A 21,134-nucleotide genomic window follows, 5' to 3' on the forward strand; every position below is an offset into this window, starting at 1 on the left:
CTAAAAGGCATGCAGGGCACGGTAGAAGGAAGCAGCTCTCCTGTATTCCCCAGGTAGGCAACCTGGGTGTGAAGCCTTGCCGTGGAGCCCGCCCCAGCCATGGGCCCAGACTGTCCCTCTGTGACCTCGCAGCCTCAGCCTGACCTTCAGCCCTTTTGACACAGAAACGAGCTGCTGCATAGACGACATGCTTGCCACTGCCTGGCCTACTCATGGCTCTGAAGGCCTCCACATCTCCAGCACCGGACTCCCACCGCACACCCAGGCCACTGGTTCCTGGTTCCCTGCTCCCCGTGAAATGAGTCAGGCCAAGTATAAATTCTATTCCTGTTTTTCATTTCTATAAACATAAGTGTTAAAAAAAATCCTTTTCACATAAGTAGATGAGAAGAGAGTTTTGTTATAATGATGGCATTCATTTTTGAACTCCTGAGCTTATAAGACCAAAAAATAAAAAGTCAAACTGGTTATTTGGTTGATGCAAATAGAGTTACTCACTTTCTTGGCACTGATACCAATATTTCAAATTGTCTCTTGGGGGTTCCTGAGGTTAGGACACTTTAATATGATGCATTATAGTACAATCAGAAGTGGGTGAAAGGTATGTGCTCCTTTTATAACATGGGAATAGGGTAACTGCAAAAGGAAGGCAGGAAAGGAGAAGCTCACCTTCTTAAGTTCATCCTTAGGCAGAACAGCTGTGGAAAATACACATGGAAGGTGAAAGTCCATGAAGTTCCCTAAGAGCACACCTGCATGCTGCATGGAAATTCTTTGCATACTCACAGGGCTTGTACCCCAAATTTCAAAACTGTAGGTCTAGAGATATTGCTTATGTGACAAAAGAAACAAATACTAAAATGCTTATTTCCACATTATAATGAAAAAGCAGCAGCAGCCTAATGTCCATTAATAACAGAATGAATTTATTGTCACATATCCATACAGTGGAATACTATACTGCAGTCAAAATTAACTAACTAGACCATTTTATTAAAATGGATGAATCTCAAACAATGTTGAGTGAAAAAAGCCAGCTTCTAAGGGCTCTATATGTAATGATGCTATTGATGTACATTTTAAAAAGGCAGACAAACTAAACTTACATATACGGTACATAAACATTTAATTGGAAAAACAAAACTCTACACAAGAGTGTTTACCTCTAGGCAAGCATGTCATACTCTCGGGCAGCATGCCACTGACCAGGAGTTTGACATGCTTTCTCTAGGGCATGAGACCAAGAGTGGTATGGCATGAGGACAACTGTATCTGTTTTATTTTTTCTTTAAAAAAAAAAAAAAAAAAGGCAAACCTTAAATTTGCTCTAGGTTATAAGTAAAGGGAAATTAATTATATTACTTGGTTCTTATATTTATAATTTAAAATCAGTATGATACAAGTTACCAGTAAATGAATGTTTATGGTTAGACATGTAACATTAATGACTGTGGCTGAGTCTAAAATGTGACCAAGGCAGGAGGATAGAATATTGCCTTCTACTCTCTCACAAAGGAGTGCAGCATAGTAAACTGAAAGAGGCTCAAGGATCTACTGAGAGTTTAAAGATTAGATTCATTGTAAATAGGGAAGTTCTAAATAATTTTTTATTGATTGATTTTAGAGAGGAAAAGAGAGAGAGGGGAAACATGGATTTGTTGTTCAATTTATTTATGCATTCATTGGTTGATTCTTGTGTGTGACCTGACCAGGGATTGAACCCATAACCGTGGCATATCAGGATGACACTCTAAGCAAGTGAGATACCTGCCAGGGCCTAAATATTTTTTAAAAATTATTTCAGAGGAAAGGTGAAGGAGAGAGAAATAGAAACATCAATGATGAAAGAGAATCATTGATCAGCTGCCTCCTGCACATTTCCTACTGGGGATTGAACCCACAATCCGGGCATGTATCCTGACCAGGAATCAAATCACGACTACCTGGTTCACAGGTCAACACTCAACCACTGAGCCATACCGGCCAGGCCTAAATAATATTTTAATAGATCATTGCAGTTGACTCTGTATATATTTCAATTTAAAACACTATTGTCAGTAGAGTATTATTTCAATACTAGAGGCCCAGTGCACAAATTCATGCACAGGCGGGGTCCCTTGGCCTGGCTGATGATCGGGGCTGATCGGCGGCCATCTCACCCAGTCCTGATCAGGGCCGGCTGGTGGGGGGCCTAGATGGGGGGGAGGGACCACAGGAGGTTGGCTGTGGGAGCACACTGACCACCAGGGACAGCTCCTACATAGAGCATCTGTCCCCTGGTGGTCAGTGCATCATCATAGCGACTGGTCATTCGGTCAACCGGCCATAACAGTCACTTAGGCATATATATATATATATGTATGTATGTGTGTGTGTATATATAATAATAGACAAACATGGTAATTAACCATACCTCTGACACGCTTCCCATTGGCTAATCCGGGCAATATGCAAATTAACTGCCAACCAAGATGGCGGCCGGCAGCCAGGCAGCTGAAGCGAACAGGAGGCTTGCTTGCTGCAGTGATGGAGGAAGCCAAGGTTCCCCGCCTGCCACTGCCGGCCTCTGAGCTGCACTCTAAGAAACAATGTTGCAATTATAGAAGCTAAACAACCCCAGAAACCTGCTTTCAGCTAGCCAGGCCTCAGAGCTGGAGCTGCAACAGTGTTTCAATTATAGAAGCCAAACAAACCCAGATACCTGCTTTCAGCAGCCGAGGTCTCAGAGCTGGAGCCGAGCCTCAGAGCTAAAGCCGGCTCTCAGTTCCAGTGACAGCCATAGAAGGTAAATAAATCCCAGAATAAAAAAAAGAAAAAGAAAAAAAGGAGAGGTTGGGAGCTTCAGTCACCCGCCAGCCTGAAAACAGCCCTCAGCCCCTCACCCAGACTGGCCAAGCACCCCAGGGGGGACCCCCACCCTGAAGGGGGTGTGACCAGCTGCAAACAGCCATCATCCCCTCATCCAGGCTGGCCAGGCACCCAAGCGGGGCCCCACCCTGATCCGGGACACCCTTCAGGGCAAACCAGCCGACCCCCACCCGTGCACCAGGCCTCTATCCTATATAGTAAAAGGGTAATATGCAAACTGACCCTAACAGAACTACTGGGAATGACTGGTCACTATGACACACACTGACCACCAGGGGGCAGATGCTCAATGTAGGAGCTGCCCGCTGGTGGTCAGGGCGCTCTCACATGGGAGGAGCTCTGCTCAGTCACAAGCCAGGCTGATGGCTGCCAGTACGGTGGTGGTGGTGGGAGCCTCTCCTGCCTCCTCAGCAGTGCTAAGGATATCCAACTGCAGCTTAGGCCTGCTCCCGCTGGCAAGTGGACATCCCCCGAGGGCTGCTGGGCTGCCAGAGGGATGTCTGATTGCCATCTTAGGCCCAATCCCCCGGGGAGCGGGCCTAAGCCAGCAGGTGGTCATCCCCTGATGGGTCCCAGACTGCGAGAGGGCACAGGCCGGGGTGAGGGACCCCCCTCTCCCCCCAAGTGCACAAATTTTTGTGCACCGGGCCTCTAGTATATGTGTGTGTGTATGTGTGTGTGTGTGTATGTGTGTGTGTGTGTGTATATATATATATATATATATATATATATATACTAGAGGCCCAGTCATGCACTGGAGGGGGGTCCCTCAGCCCGGCCTGCCCCCTCTCACAGTCCGGGAGCCCTCAGGGGCAGGAGGCAACCTGGCGATCAGGGGAAGGCGAAGCCCCCATCACACCTCTGCTGTTGACACTACTGGCACCTGAGCATCGGGTGGCTCTGGGTGGCTGGAGGGCTGAGGGGACTGGGAGACTCCGGAGGCAGGCACGCAGAGCAGCCAAGCCCACCTAGGGGTGGGCCCGACCTTGCCACGCCTGCCTCCCCGGTGGGGCTGAGGGGACTGGGCACCGCCATCTTGTGGCTGTGGGCACTGCCACCTTTGAGGGTGTGGCAGTCAATTAGCATATTCCCTCCTTAATGGCTGTGGGCACTGCCATCTTTGCAATGGTGTGAGGGTCAATTAGCACATTCCCTCTTTATTCGATAGGTTTATATAAAACAAACATAGCTATCAGTATTTTGATTGTAGCCAAGGATCCAGAAGTAAGTATAAAAGATTTGTGGGACACAAAAGACCCCAAATAGCCACAGCAATCTTGAGAAAGAAGAACAAAGTTGGAGGTATTATGCTACCTGATATCATGCTATACTACAAGGCTATAGTTATCAAAACAGCATGGTACTGTCATAAAAACAGACACATAGATCAACTGAACAGAATAGAGAGCCCAGAAATAAACCCACACCTATCTGGTCTATTAGTATCTGACAAAGGAATGAAAAGGGTATCATGCTAAGTAAAATAAGTCAGGGAAAGACAAATACCATATAATTTCACTTATATGTGGAATCTAAAGAACAAGATAAAATAGAAACAGACTATAGGCACAGAGAACAGACTGATGGTTGCCAGATGGGAGTTTGGGGGGTTGGGTAGAAAAGGTGAAGGTGTTAAAAACTATAAATTGAGCCCTCACTGGTTTGGTTCAGTGGATAGAGCACTGGCCTGCGGACTGAAGGGTCTTGGGTTCGATTCCAGTCAAGGGCACATGCCCAGGTTGCGGGCTCAAGCCCCAGTAGGGGGCGTGCTGGAGGCAATGATTGTCTCTCATCATTGATGTTTCTCTCTCTCTCTCTCCCTTCCTCTCTAAAAACAATAAAAATATATATTTTTTAAAACCAACAAATTGATATTTACAGAATAGTCATGGGGATATAAAGTACAGCATAGGGAATATAGTCAATAATACTGGTATAACTATATATGGTGTTAGGTGAGTACTGGAAATATTAGAGGGAACACTTGAAACTAATACAAAATAATACTGAATGTAAACTATAACTGAAAAATAAAATAAAAAAGACTTGTGGGCCCAGATCATTCCCGGCACTAATACTTAAAGGTGTAATATACAGAAGAGCCACTTCCACTTCCTTTTAGCTCACTTCCTCTTACTTTCAGCATCATTCTAAGAAGCCTGTTTGATTTCTCAATCTACAGGTCAGATGTAGAGGGTAGGCTTGACTATGAAAGGCACAGAAGTTTACAAACTTGAAAAGAGAACATAACTAATCTTAAGCTATTTGATTTGGAACTTGAACAGACTTAAACACTCCTATAACTAAACTGTTATATAGGGGGTTCCAAAAAAATGTATACACACTTTAACAGCTGATAATTCACTTAAGTTTCACTCCTTTTCAAGTTTAACTGATTTGAAATAATGGGTGAAGCCAGACTAAGCTTTGAACAAAAAAATACTTATCCTAAAGCGCCACTAGACTCTTCTTATGGGGATACATAAAAGATAAAGTTTACAGTACAAAACCGGCAATAATAATGAATTGAGGGCGCACAAATACCGAAATGATTCTTGATGTTTTCGATTCCATTGCTTTGCATTATCAGCAGTACCTGGACCAAATGGTCATCAGTTTGAAAACAGGCATTGATAAAAAAAATTTATTCATTTCTGTAGGTTCTTTTAAATTTTGAAAATGAACTGTATGTTAATAAACACTGGCTTTATAATAACTCAAAGTGTGTATATATTTTTGGGGGACACCTGTATCTAGAAATGATAAATATTTGTAATGGCTCCATATCAGTAGTAAAATACATTATCTTCAGATATGTATTTGGTATATGGCTAACCTACTTACTACATAATAAATTAATAGAACATTTAATACATTTTAGAAATATTTTCACACCAGGTGGTTAAAAGAAGGGTTGGTAGTTAAAAGAATTTTAATCAAGAAATATTCACTTACATGAAATTTTCTGAGAAAATAGGTAAAATAGCATCCCTATATTTATATGACCTCTATGCTGCTACTCTTTAAATACAATTATACTATTAGTAGGCAAACAATACTGGGTTTTCACCTTAGTTTTTCAAATGTATGGATATTAAATGTTAAAGTCTCATACTCTCCATGTACCAGTATTCTTGTTGTATTTCTTGAATTGCATTAACTGCCCTTGATATATATGTGTGTGTGTGTGTGTGTGTGTGTGTGTGTGTGTGTGTGTGTGTAACCATACTTATTGAATCACAAAGCAACAGAATGATCGTGTAGGTGTATGAATTTATGTGGAACACATAACTGTATGTGGCAACGTTGAAAATGTAAATGTACTACATAACCTAACGTATGTGTATAACTTCATTCTAATTTTTAATAAACAAAATCATACAGTTGGTATATGGCTAACCTACTTACTGACAAGAGACAGGCAAGATAACTGTAAAATTAGAATAGTTACTACCTTGTTACTGTAATTATTTCTGGAAGTTAAAAACTCTACTTACCTGGGATGATATGTTAGAGATTTTCAAGTGATTGAAATATATGTATTTTTGGTCCTTTATAAACATTATTTTATCTATGTTTATGTACCCAACAAATTGAGAAAAATTTTAAAAGGCTAGTTGATCACAATGCAGTTTTGTTAACCCATTATTAATAGACAGACTTAATCATGTTTTCCACTGAATTAATAAAATCAATGGACTATTTACGCATGTTGTTATCCAAAAGGCCATCAAATTAACAGATCCAAATAGTTCAAACCTAGGTAGTTACCTATCTCTTTTCACCAATTTAAGAAAATTAAATTCTCTTTTGAACACAGTGAGTACTTTGATAATACTTCCTATTATATTAATAAATATAATTTTATTAAAATATCAAATAGATAAGTGAGACTTTAAGCTTTCTTTACATAGATTTAAGGATTAAAATAAAACAGACGCTGAAGGCAAACTATTTCAAAATAGAAAATTAACAAGTATTTATTAGTTTCAAGATAATTAAAAAAGATTTCAACATATAAGTTCACAGGAGATGAATTATCTTTGGTTGAAATAAACAATTCAAAATGACAAGTTTCAACAAAGAAATGGTAATAAAAATTTTAAAGCACTGTTTAGATCATGTGCAAACAAAGGAGAGTCAGTATAATTATGGTTTAATAAAGTAACATCAAAAAAATTGGAGAGGGAATGTACCTCAATATAATAAAGGCCACAGAAGCCAAGCCCACAGTTAACATCATAGTGAATGGTGAAAAGCTGAAAGCTTTTCTTTTAGGATCAGGAACATGAAAATGGTGTCAATTCTCATCACTTCTATTCTACATAGTATTGGAAGTCCTGGTCATAGCAACTAGGCCAAAAAAAAGAAAAAGAAAAAGAAAAAGAAAAGGCATCCCAATCACGGAAAGGAAGAACACTGTGTTTGCATATGACATGAATTTTTACAGATGCTTCTCGACTTACAATGGGGTTATGTCCTGATAAACCCCATCCTAAGATGAAAATATTCTAAGTCAAAAACGCATTTAAGACCCTGGCAGGTTTGGCTCAGTGTTCAGAGTGGTGGCCCGCTGATCAAAGTGTCCTGGGTTCAATTCTGGGTCAAGGGCACATACCTCGGTTGCAGGTTCGATCACCGGCCTTGGTCGAGGCATGTGCAGGAGGTAACCAGTCGACGTGTCTCTCTCACATCAATGTTTCTCTCTCTTTCTCCCCTTCCCCCTCCCTTCCATTCTCTCTCGAAAGATCAATGGAAAAAATATCCTCTGGTGAGGATTTTAAAAAAAGAAAATGCATTTAACACCCCTATCCTATCACATATGATAGGTTAGCCTACCCTACCTTAAATGTGCTCAGAACACTAACAGTATTTAGCCTACAATTGGGCAATTATCTTGCGTTCAACCTCAAGAGTAATTGCCTTCCTCTACTGACCAGAAGCAGGAGACACAGTTGGGTGTTTTTAGACATGATGGGATGTGAAAACACAAAATATAATATCCAAAAAATACTGACAACAACAGTACACTGTACGGTATTGGCTATTTACCCTCATGATCATGTAGCTGACTGAGAGCTGTGGCTTGCTGCCACACGAGAATAAGGTACCACAGGAAAAGATAAAAATTAAAAATTCAAAGTACAGTTTCTATTGAATGCATATCACTTCTGCACCATCCTAAAGTAAAAAAAAAATCTTAAGTTGTGGACTCTGTACATATAGTCACTTGTAGCTTAACGATGGTGATACATTCTGAAAAACGCATTGTTAGGCAATTTCAGCATTGTGCAAAAACTGTAGAATGTAGTTACACAAACCTAGATGGTACTTTTATACAACTGGCAGTGCAGTTGGTTCATTTATACCAGCATCACTACAAACACATAAGTAATGCATCATTATGGTGTTAAGATGGCTATGACATTACTAGGTGATTGAAATTTTCAGCTCCATTATAACCTTGAGACCACCATCATATATGCAGTCCAGCACTGACCCAAATGTCATTAAGTAGTGCATGACTGTAGTAAACCCTAAATACTGCACCGAAACACTGCTAGAACCAATCACTGAATTCAGCAAAGTTGCAGGTACAAAAAATCTGTTGCATTTCTAAGCACTAACAACAATCTATCCAAAAAAGGAAATTTTTTTAAAAATCCCATTTACAATAACAACAAATTAGAATAAAATATTTAGAAATAAACTTAACCAAGGAGGTGAAAGATTTGTACAATAGGGAGAACCAAGATGGCGGCATAGGTAAACACCGGAGACTGCTGCCGCAAACAACCACTTCAAAAATACAACTAAAAGACGGAACAGACATTACCCAGAACCACAGGAATGCTGGCTGAGGAGAGACTCTTCAACTAGAAGGAAAAAGAACAGCAAACCGAGGCTCAGAGGCAGCGCAGTGTGGAAAATACAAAGGTACTGAGGTGCGCGCGCAAAGCGGGCTGGTGGCTGAGGGTGCGGTTGTCGTTTTCAGTCGGGAGGGAGTCTCAGACTCTGGGCTCCAAATCCGGGCGAGTCTCTAAGGACTCAGACTCAGACGGGAGAAGCGGGATTGTCCGGCATCAGTTGGAATCTGAGGGCAGCCCTCTCTCCGAAGTTTGCAGTGGCGGCCGGGGTTCTGAGAAGCAGAGCCTCTGGGAACAGGACTGAGAGCAGGCATAACTGCTCCCTCCGCCCGCCCTGTTGATCCCACCCCGCCCAAGCCCTGCGCAGAGCCATTTGCCGGATCCCCTCAGGCAAAGGCTAGATTAGCACCCCCCCAGAGGACAGAAGTTTTCCACACAGCTGATTCTCACAGCCAGTCAGCCTGGTGGTCAAATCCCTCAGTATTAACTAAAAAAATCAAGGCTTAACTAGAACAAGACTGCGCACAAAGACCACAAGAGGGTGCACCAAGAAAGCATAAAAAATGCGGAGACAAAAAAACATGACAGAAATGGAGGATATGGAGCTAAAAAACGCAATTTTGAGGGCTTGCAATAAACTTGTGGAGAGCCTCACAAAAACTAATGAGACCCTCAATGCTACGATAAAGAAACTAGAAATTAAGCATACACGGACTGAAATAAAGAATATTATACCCAATAGCAGACCAGAGGAGCGCAAGAATCAAGCCAAAGAGTTGAAATTCGAAGAAGCAAAAAACACCCAACCGGAAAAGCAAAATGAAAAAAGAATCCGAAAATACGAAGATAGTGTAAGGAGCCTCTGGGACAGCTTCAAGCGCACTAATATCAGAATTATTGGGGTGCCAGAAGATGAGAGACAGCAAGATATTGAAAACCTATTTGAAGAAATAATGGCAGAAAACTTCCCCCACCTGGTGAAAGAAATGGACTTACAGGTCCAAGAAGCGCAGAGAACCCCAAACAAAAGGAATCCAAAGAGGACCACACCAAGACACATCATAATTAAAATGCCAAGAGCAAAAGACAAAGAGAGAATCTTAAAAGCAGCAAGAGAAAGAGACTCAATTACCTACAAGGGAATACCCATATGACTGTCAGCTGATTTCTCAACAGAAACTTTGCAGGCCAGAAGGGAATGGCAAGAAATATTTAAAGTGCTGAATACCAAGAACCTACAACCAAGAGTACTTTATCCAGCAAAGCTATCATTCAGAATTGAAGGTCAGATAAAGAGCTTCACAGATAAGGAAAAGCTAAAGGAGTTCATCACCACTAAACCAGTATTATATGAAATGCTGAAAGGTTTCCTTTAAGAAGAGGAAGAAGAAAAAGGTAAAGATACAAATTGTGAACAACAAACATGCATCTATCAACAAGTGAATCTAAGAATCAAGTGAATAAATAATCTGATGTACAGAATGAACTGGTGATTATAATGAATCAGGGACATAGAAAGGGAATGGACAGACTATTCTTGGGGGGGGAAGGGGAATGGGAGATGCGGGAAGAGACTGGACAAAAATCATGCACCTATGGATGAGGACAGTGGGTGGGGAGTGAGGGCGGAGGGTGGGGCGGGAACTGGGAGGAGGGGAGTTATGGGGGGGGAAAAAAGAGGAACAAATGTAATCTGAACAATAAAGATTTAATTAAAAAAAAAAAAAAAAAAAAAAAAGATTTGTACAATAAAAATTATAAGAAATCAATGAAAGAAATTGAAGAAGACAACAGTCCCACAGGGTACTGGTTTGGAAATGCAATTTTATCCCAAACAGGAAGAGTAAGAGCCAACCCAGGAATTCTTCTGGACTTTTCAAAATAATGGCTCTTTTCCCTCCTGAGAATGTAAACACTAAATTCCATTAAGTCTGGAGATGCTACGACTACATGGAGAGATAATATACCCAGGAATGAAACTAATAGAGAGGAGCAAAGCAAACAGAATATAAGAGAAAGACCATATTTTGATGTTATAATTTAAACTATCTCTCTATATAAAATCCCAATATGCAAATAGACTGAATGGCGGAACAACCAAACAACTAAATAATTGGTCACTATGATGTGTGCTGACCAACAGGGGGTGCATGCGGAACATGGTGGGCATTGGCAGCAGGCGGCAGAGTACAGAACATGGCAGGCATCGGGCGCGGCGGGATGGTGGAGCTGTCATCAGGGCGAGCCTCTGGTGGTTACTGAAAATTCTTTGCTCCCACTCGCTGCGGTCCAGCTGGACGCTTGCACCTGCTGATGGCACCAGCCCCGTTCACACCTGCTGCCAGCACCTAGCACCGGCCCCGATCACTTGGCACCGTCAGTGGGTGCGAGCAGCGGCTGCTGGCCCTGATTACCCCTCAGGGCTTCTCCACCTCCCCCTGCTCCTGAGGGGTGATATGGGCAGCAGCCACTGCTCACACCCGCTGCTGGTGCTGAACCCAATCACTCTGCGCCACCAGTGGATGCAAGCGGGCCTGGTGCCGTCAGTGTGTGGGAGTGGCGGCAGCAGGAGCGGGGCTGCTGTCAGACGGGATCAGGGGCCACAGCAAGAGGGGCTGGGTGGGAGCACGAAGGATGGGCCAAGACCTGCCCCTGTTCCCACTGCAGCCTAGCGGCCCACAGTTCCTTTCAAGGTGCACGAATTCATGCACTGGGCCCCTATTTGAATATAACTGTGAAATCCCGAAAGCCTTAGTTGCACAAACCAATATTATTACATGTATTTTTCTCATACTGGTTTGAGCTGCATTTTTGTCTTGCAAGCAAGAAACCTAATACAATATAATAAACTTAATTACTCTTTATGTACAATTATCAGAAAGCTCTCACATACCACCAAAAAACCCACCATCTCTTCTGTACCACTCATCAAATTCTGTCAAAGTTAACTGCTACTCTGAAAGAAAAAGAAGGCTTAGTTTGCAAAGATTATAAGGTTAGATGCTTTTCTAAGTAGACTCATGGTGAAACCTGAACCACACCTGCAGAAGCAGACTAAAAATTACCAACCATACTCACAAAACAATTTCATAGCATCTAAGCATGTCTGTAAATTGTCTGGATTGTCCAGCTGGTTCCAAAAAATTTCATCTCTTTTCCTCTTAACAACCTCTCTCTCCTCTGCTCCAAATTCTGGCCCCAGAATATATTTTAGGTATATATATTCCTAAAAAATCATCTTAAGCCCAATGGGAGAAAAATATATGCATAGATATTATACTATCATATATAACTAGAGGCCTGGTGCATGAAATTTGTTCCCAGGTAGGTCCCTAGGCCTGACCAGCGAACAGGGCCAACCAATCAGGGCCTTCCAGCTGCCAGCCGGGGCTTTCCGTCATTCCACGCCGCCCCCTGGTGGTCATAGTGAGTGACTGAGCTCCAGGTCTCCCGGTCGAACTCCCAAGGGGACAATTTGCATATTAGGCGCATATATATATATATATTTATTTATATATAGATTCTTTAAAATTTCTTAAAAAAAGAAAACAGCTTTAAGTGTTCAGCAAGAAAAGGATGGTCAAGTAAACCATACTCACAAAAGGTAAAGTTACACACCATTAAAAATGAAGTCTGGCTGGCTCAGGCTCTGCACCAGGTACTCTTGAATGTCCCCTAAAGGTCCTTCCAGCATCATATCCTCTGAATGGTCTGGTGGAGCCCTAGTGTTTCTATAGCAACCTTAAGAATTTTTTATTTGTAATTTTTTCATTAAGGAACACTGTCAGTTTTATGAACATACTAGAGGCCCACTGCACAAAATTCGTGCATGTGGGGGGGGGGGGTGTCCCTCAGCCCAGCCTGCACCCTCTCCAATCTGGGACCCGTTGGGGGATGTCCGACTGCCAGTTTCGGACATCCCTCTCACAATCTGGGACTGCTGGCTCCTAACTGCTCGCCTGCCTGCCTGATTGCCCTTAACTGCTCGCCTGTGCCCTAACCGCTCCCCTGCTGATCCGATCGCCCCCAACTGCCCTGTCCTGCCGGCCATCTTGTGGCGGCCATCTTGTGTGACGTGGGACGGCCATCTTGTGACGACATGGGGCGGTCATCTTGTGATGACATGGGGCGGCCATCTTGTGACGACATGGGGTGGTCATCTTGTGACGACATGGGGTGGTCATCTTGTGACGACATGGGGCGGCCATCTTGTGACGACATGGGGTGGTCATCTTGTGACGACATGGGGCGGCCATCTTGTGATGACGTGGGACAGCCATCTTGTGACAACATGGGGGTGGCCATCTTTTGATGACGTGAGGGCTTGACAGTCACCTAGGCTTTTATTAGTATAGATGCTCAAACAAAGATCTGCTTTAGATGGAAGGGGTTGGAACAGCATGTAGCAAGGCTATTAATAAACTATTTTTGGATGGAGATTGCACATTTATCTGTTAAATAGAACACCTCAACTTTTCTTTTAAAGAGAAATAACAGTTTAAGTTTGTTTTTTATTTTCACCTAATTGCCTAAAAGCAAATACCAATGGCTGACCTCAGTGTATGAGACAAAGGGTCAGTATGATATGTTTTGCTTTTAATCAGCTATTTTGCACTTAAAGTGAAAATTTTAAGTGTTTGAAATAAGTAATGTCTAAAAATAAAAATTGAAGTTTACAAAGACTGCATAAAAATTGTATTAGGTTAAGTTTAAAAATATGAAATTATAGACACATAATTACAATACAAAAGATAGTTGAAGAATAAGAGGCTTAAAGGAAGTACAACATAAAATGCAAAAAGTGCTTTTTTGATGACTCTGGATGATTATGTTTTCTTCTGCTTTTGACCATATTCTAATTTTTCTTATAAGATTGTGTATCGGAGTCGACCAAGATGGCGGCGTAGGTAAACACCGGAGACCGCTGCCGCAAACAACCATTTCAAAAATACAACTAAAAGACTGAACGGACATCACCCAGAACCACAGGAAGGCTGGCTGAAGAGAGACTCTACAACTAGAAGGAAAGAGAACAGCAAATCGACGCTCAGAGGCGGCGCAGTGTGGAAAATACAAAGGTACCGAGGTGCGCGCGAAAGCGGGCTGGTGGCTGAGGGCGCGGTTGTCGTTTTCTGTCGGGACTGAGTCTCAGACTCTGGGCTCCAGATCCGGGCGAGTCTCTAGGGACCCAGACTCAAACGGGAGAAGCGGGATTACCCGGCATCAGTTGGAACCTGAGGGCAGCTTTCTCTCCGAGGTTTGCAGCGGCTGCCGGGGTTCTGAGAAGCAGAGCCTCTGGGAACGGGACTGAGCGTGGCCATAACTGCTCCCTCCGCCCGCCCTGTTGATCCCGCCCCGCCCAAAGCCTGCGCACAGCCATTTGCTGATCGCCTCAGGCAAAGGCTGGATTAGCGCCTCCCCAGAAGACAGAGTTTTCCGCACAGCTGATTCCTATAGCCAGCCGGCCTGAGGGTCAAATCCCCCTAGTGTTAACTACAACAATTAAGGCTTGGCTAGAACAAGACTGCGCACAGAGACCACAAGGGGGTGCACCAAGAAAGCATAAAAGATGCGGAGACAAAAAAACATGACAGAAATGGAGGATATGGAGCTAAGAATCGCAATTTTGAGGGCTTGCCATAAATTTGTGCAGAACCTCACGAAAACTAATGAGACCCTCGATGCTACGATAAAGAAATTAGAAAGTAAGCATACACGGACTGAAATAAAGAATATTATACCCAATAGCAGACCAGAGGAGTACAATAATCAAACCAAAGATTCGACAAAAAACACCCAATTGGAAAAGCAAAATGAAAAAAGAATCCGAAAGTGTGAAGATAGTGTAAGGAGCCTCTGGGACAGCTTTAAGCGGTCTAATATCAGAGTCATTGGAGTGCCAGAAGATGAGAGACAGCAAGATATTGAAAACGTATTTCAAGAAATAATGGCAGAAAACTTCCCCCACCTGGTGAAAGAAATGGACTTACAGGTCCAAGAAGCGCAGAGAACCCCAAACAAAAGGAATCCAAAGAGGACCACACCAAGACACATCATCATTAAAATGCCAAGAGCAAAAGACAAAGAGAAAATCTTAAAAGCAGCAAGAGAAAGAGGCTCAATTACCTACAAGGGAATACCCATACGACTGTCAGCTGATTTCTCAACAGAAACTTTGCAGGCCAGAAGGGAATGGCAAGAAATTTTCAAAGTGCTGAATACCAAGAACCTACAACCAAGATTACTTTATCCAGCAAAGCTATCATTCAGAATTGAAGGTCAGATAAAGAGCTTCACAGATAAGGAAAAGCTAAAGGAGTTCATCACCGCCAAACCAGTATTATATGAAATGCTGAAAGGTATCCTTTAAGAAGAGGAAGAAGAAGAAAAAGGTAAAGATACAAATTATGAACAACAAACATGCATCTATCAACAAATGAATCTAAGAATCAAGTGAATAAATAACCTGATGTACAGAATGAACTGGTGATTATAATAGAATCAGGGACATAGAAAGGGAATGGACTGACTATTCTTGGGGGAAAAAGGGGTGTGGGAGATGCGGGAAGTGACTGGACAAAAATCATGCACCTATGGATGAACACAGTGGGTGGGGAGTGAGGGTGGAGGGTGGGGTGGGAGCTGGAAGGAGGGGAGTTATGGGGGGAAAAAAGAGGAACAAATGTAATAATCTGAACAATAAAGATTTAATTTAAAAAAAAAAAAAAAAAAAAAAAAAAAAAAAAAAAAGATACACTATGCAAAAAAAAAAAAAAAAAAAAAAAAAAAAAAAAAAAAAAAAAAGATTGTGTATCACTTTTCTACTTAAAAATGATCAGATCAAAGTGGAGGGAAAACTGTACCACCAGGACCAAGAAGTATTCTTTCTTGAAATGTCCAAGCCTGTTGCATATCAGCCCAAAATAATGCTCAGTTCAATATCCTGAACTTTGACATGTCCCTTTCGCTATCCCTTCAGATGGTAGTAACAGCAGCAAAATTAGAACGCAAGCTTCAAGATGGCAGAATAAACACATGCATTTACCACCTGCCCTTCAAGGACCAGTTGAAATAAACACAAACAGCCCAGAGAAATAAGCCCTGTAACACTGAAAAGAATAAATGAAGTCACCAACAAATAAGGTTTCAAAATTTCATAAAAGACATAAGGAACAGATGGGCCTGGGTGGCATGGCTCAGTGGTTGAGCATCGACCCAGGAACCAAGAGGTTGCTGGTTCAATTCTTGGTCAGGGCACATGCCCGGGTTGGAGGCTCAATCCCCAATGGCAGCTAATCAATGATTCTCTCTCATCATTGATGTTTCTTTCTCTCTCTTCCTCTCTGAAATCAATAAATATATATATATTTTTAAAAGAAACAGATGAGATTTGGCTGAAGGATAAAATAGTGAAAGCTGCTGCCTAGAACTTATCAGGGGCTGGGAGTCTATCTGCCTGATAGAACCTGAAGCTGGGCTCAGAGCCAGCTGGTATACTGTGTGCGGAACTGGTGTAAGAGGTAAAAACAGAGAGCTTACTTGAAGCTCTACATACAGAATAACTAACACTTGCTACCACCATTCCTTCTGCCACAGCCCCAAGCACAAGGCAGAGCCAAGATTTGCCTCCAGCTAAAATACTGAATAGATATTCCCTAAAGAAATCAAACTGTTTGGAACAAGCAAAAGCTTCCAGTGTGAATAGTGTCCTAGATGAACACTTCTCATTCTGGTATCTGGAGGGCTTATAATCAGTCGACCAGCTCCCTATGGGGCCCATCCTAAGGCCAAGCCAGTCAGTTATAGATCCCCTGTCTCCACCCCTGCCCCCCACCTACCCAAACACAAAGATTCCCAGTCTAAATCCTCACTCAAGAAAGAGATCTAACAGGAAAACTGTCTTTCTTACGTAGAAAAAGGTATGAAATAGAATATATGGTTTGGTCTTTCTTACATAGAAAAAGGTATAAACGAGAATATATGATTTGGTCTGATTAAATATATTTAATTGAGTATAATTTAATTAAGTACTTTCACATTTTCCTATAACCATAGTAAATACAGTTCTTGGCATAAAGACACAGACTTTGGAGTTTAAAACATCCCCAATTGCAAGATTAAATAAAGGGATTACTATTTAAATAACGATGATGATGCAAATGCTATTCAATGATTTTCAAATTTTAGATCAACTATGGACCAAGTATAGAAGAGAGGTTATGCTGTAGGCATAATATATTAGCAACTTTGAAGGTTGCTAATATATAGCTAGGAAAATATATAGCTAGGAAAATATATAGCTAGGAGAAACTAGATATTTGGTCAAGGTAGGGAAAGAAGAGAGGTGGAATAAAGGAAAGGAGTACTAATTGAGGTTTAAATATGTTAAAATTACAAAGGTAACAATAGAAAACATTAATTTGGGTAAATATCAAACATGAAGAGGAAATAAAAATGGGGATGGAAACAGTATAAGTGTATTTAATCCCAATTTTTCATCTTAAGGAATTAATACACAAACTGATAAATTTAATAAATCAAGTTGATAAATCAGAGATTACAGATATAAGCATACCTTCTAAAATCCTAAAATAACCAGAATTAAATAGTGAAAACGAGTTAGTAGAGAAACTAACCAGGAAATATAACTGGGGATAAGGAATAAATGGGGCAAACTTGCTAGTCATCCTAAAAAACTATTATTTGCCACATTCCCATTTGGTTACATTACTTTAATAAAAATGTATTTTAAAGCTAAATATGTTCATTTATTCTGGAACCCCAAAGTATTTTAAACTACTCAACCCATATCAAGTCTTCTTGTCTTCCACCATGCTTTCATCCAATGCTCTCCCTGACTCCTCTATGCTTTGCTTCCTCAGTTTATTACCACTCTCACTACTATGTTTGATTTGCCTTCTCCTCTCTCCTCTTCTGACTTAAGCCAAAACAGGTCTTCCCTATCCTAGACCAAACAAAAAATTTCACTTGACTGGAATGGTCTGCATCATTCCTCTTCTGTTTCTCTTCTTCTTTTCACTTTACCATTTTTAAAAGTAGTCTTTATTACCCTCTGAAATCCAGCTTTTAAAGTGTAATGATGCTTTTACAGTCCTCATTCTACTTAATATTTTATTCAAGCATTTCACACGGAGCCTTTCTTTTTACCCTTTTTTCTAAGGCAGGATGAGAATGGAGAGGGAGTGAATTACCTCACAAGAACACTGTTCCAAAGAACACCTGGGCTGGCATGAAGCGTTCCAATTACAAATGCATCATTGCTTTGCTCAAGAATATTTAATCTGCCTTTTGGCACCAAAAGAAATCCAAGTAAACAACTAGAAACAACCAGCCTCTCAACATGAGTATTGTGATATTTATTAGCCTTTCATAATCATATTAATGTGCACGAAGACTAATAGAATACAAACCTGAGTTAGGGAAACATTCTCAAGATAATTGAGTCCAAAGCTCAACATGATGACCATTGCCTCAGTATAGTTATCCTATAGTAAACTCAACATTCCCCACTAAAAACAGTAAATATCTTACAAATGAAGAGAAGAAATAAAATAAGGAAACCAATGAAATTTACTATTAGACAATATCCTGGTTTTCTTTAAAATATAATAAATTTTGACTGTTAAAAGTATATTAACCCTAGAGTGCTGGGGAGCGCGATTGCGCTCCTCCTGTCTTTTGCCAAAAGTGCCGGGAGCACTATCGCGCTTCTCCTGCAGTGTCACTATTAGATGCTAGTAGTTCACTCTTTATTGCAATTCATAATTTTTTTCCTAAACTACTGTAAAATCAGCAAAAATGCCTTGGCAATTTTAGCATAGTTCCTAGGATATTGGTTGGCACTCAAAGGGTTAATTTGTTGCATCAGGTCATTCACATCTATTTGCAAGATATAGGTCACACTTTGGGTAAGATAACTGTATGGGAAAGACCCATAATAAAGCATTAGTTGTGAGCCTCAAAGCTGCTGGGAGAAAGAAAAAAACTAATGTAATCATATTTATGAAAAAACTAGCTGACTTTATTATCAATGTCAAACAAGTCTTTAAATCAATTAAAATTTATTTAATGAAGTATAACTTACTTTCACATTTGTCTGTAACCACAGTAAATGCAATTCTTGGCATAAAGACACAGCCTTTGGGGTTTAAAACATCCCCAATTGCAAGATCACATAAAGGAAACTCCCATTATTGTTTATGTGATAGTGGATTCGTTAACCAAATTAAAATAATTATACTATGTAGAATAAAATAAAATGGAAATAATTTACTCATGAAATTCATATTTAAATCATCTTTATTTACAAAATACTATCCTGAGAATGTAGTTCCATTAAGCTCCAATTTGAGCATAAGTATAGTCACTTAAGTAACAGCTGTTACTTAAACTGAAAATGAGAGAAATCAAAATTACTTTTGATAGTCATGTATCATAGAAATGTACACTTGAAACCTATATAATCTTATGTCACCCCAATTGTTTTAATTAAAAAAATAAAATAAAGAAAAATAATTGCTTTTGAAGAGAGACCAAAAATATTGTCAAGTTTCTTGTGGTTCTGGATGTTCACTCAGTAGTAGGCTCATTTGAAGGTGGACTCAACCCTGATGGGACCTCACTTCTACTTTCAGGATGTGAGGAAGGGGGTGGAGGGAAAAATCCAGCTCTTGGGGGAAGATAATGAGGAAAAGCTCTCGGTGAGTAGACATTTCTCACTGTTCAAAAAGATTAATAAAAGACATTTTTTAACTTTAACCACCTGTACTGAAGCCCTAATAAATCATTAGCTTATAACTTCCAATCTTTACATTCAAAAATTGACAGCAGAATTATTACTTGATCTAACAAATTTTTACACCATTGAGAAAAAACATACTTTCTTCAATTACACATGATTAAAGGGAATATCATAAATTTTAGACCCAAATTTTGTATTATTGAAAATCTAACATCTTAACACTTTTAAAAAAGAATTACTTCAAACTATACAAACTTACTTTTAAAAAGTTTCCATGTAATACAATTTTCACTGGACTGAAAATTCAGAGCAGTAATTCCCAGTTCCAACTTGATATTATCGTAAGACATTTACAGCTATATCAGAGACTGTCTTAAAATTCCCCAAAAGAAGTTAATTTTAATTCACACCTTAACATACAGGAGGAATGATGGAAGGCAATGATCACACCATGAAATAATAGGCTTCTGCCTAGTGTTTGGTAATTATGTACTTATTCTATAGAAAACTACAGTTCTAAATGGCAATGTATAGATACAAAAGCCACAAATTATTCCATTTTTCTGATGTGAGGCTGTGAAAGAATTTCAATAAATTCAACAATTAGTCCAAACACATTTTAAGTTTTAAATGAGAACTTTAAAAAATGACTTTTAAAATGTTAGCCAGTAATTTTAATGCTAAAATATAAAATGTAATTATTTTTACTAACTGGCATAGTAACCAGTTTCTATCAAATAAGATACAAATAATTTCAGTCTTAACATCAGACTGAAGCAAAAAGCCAATGATTTTCTTGACAAGTGAAATACAGAAATTCTTCCACAGTATTGAGATGAATCAAGCTGAAACTCATTACAGTCTATGATGGTTGGCTGCCTTCCCAATACTGAAAAGTAATGGTATACTCACAGAATGTGAGAAAGATTTTCCTCCACTGTATTACTACATGTATAGGAAGTAGACTTAATATATCTTATTTATTCTATAAAACACAATTTAAAAAAAAAAAAAAGCATACTTGCAAATGGAGGAGGTGGTGGACCGGGAAAGTCTCCTGGAGGAAAATAATCATGGGAAGCGCCATACATGCTTCCCAGAGGTGGAGGAAAAGGAGGGCCTCTTCTCAGGTACGGGCCCCTTGCATCCATTGGAAACAATGGGCCTCTGACTGGAGGAGCAAAGCCAGGGCCAGCTGCTTCACTTTTGGTGGGGAGAGATGCATCAGGCACATTTAAATTCTATAACAAATTGACATATGGCAGTCACTAAAAATAAGAGCAAAATTTACAACCATTTTCCTAAAAATCTTAAGCTTAGAAAGCCTGAAGCACCTAGGCAGAAAGCACTTCATGATTAAGTCTTAAAAAGCTCCAGAAAAAAGACTTTTTTATCTGATGGATTTTTGCCATCCAAACATTTTATTAACTCAACAGAACCAACAACGTAATATTCTGACTAAAGACATAATAGAATAGACCAAGAATACAAAATATACATTCTTTTATCAAGTACCTACTGAAAAAAGATGCTTATATTTGTATTTTCAACATAAGGTGGCCAAGACCAAAATTGTAAACATAGCAACAAAAGTGTACTTTAAAACATTTAAATACAAGTCCAAGAGGGAAAATCCA

The 21,134-nt window shown here is 40.3% G+C and overlaps 1 protein-coding gene across 1 annotated transcript in view; it reads right to left on the reverse strand.

The window, feature by feature from the left end:
- Positions 1–19,037: 19,037 nt before the first annotated feature.
- Positions 19,038–21,134, reverse strand: part of MIA2 (MIA SH3 domain ER export factor 2) — a 122,675-nt gene continuing 120,578 nt past the window's right edge. Inside the window, 3 exon segments of the mRNA XM_070431775.1 lie at positions 19,038–19,327; positions 19,329–19,474; positions 20,519–20,738. Coding sequence (XP_070287876.1) covers positions 19,301–19,327; positions 19,329–19,474; positions 20,519–20,738 — 393 coding nt within the window. The 3' untranslated portion in view covers positions 19,038–19,300.

This window comes from Myotis yumanensis, unplaced genomic scaffold (assembly GCF_028538775.1).
Source record: "Myotis yumanensis isolate MYYU_CA2020_CCGP unplaced genomic scaffold, mMyoYum1.0.hap1 SCAF_1, whole genome shotgun sequence".
Classification (NCBI taxonomy): domain Eukaryota; kingdom Metazoa; phylum Chordata; class Mammalia; order Chiroptera; family Vespertilionidae; genus Myotis; species Myotis yumanensis.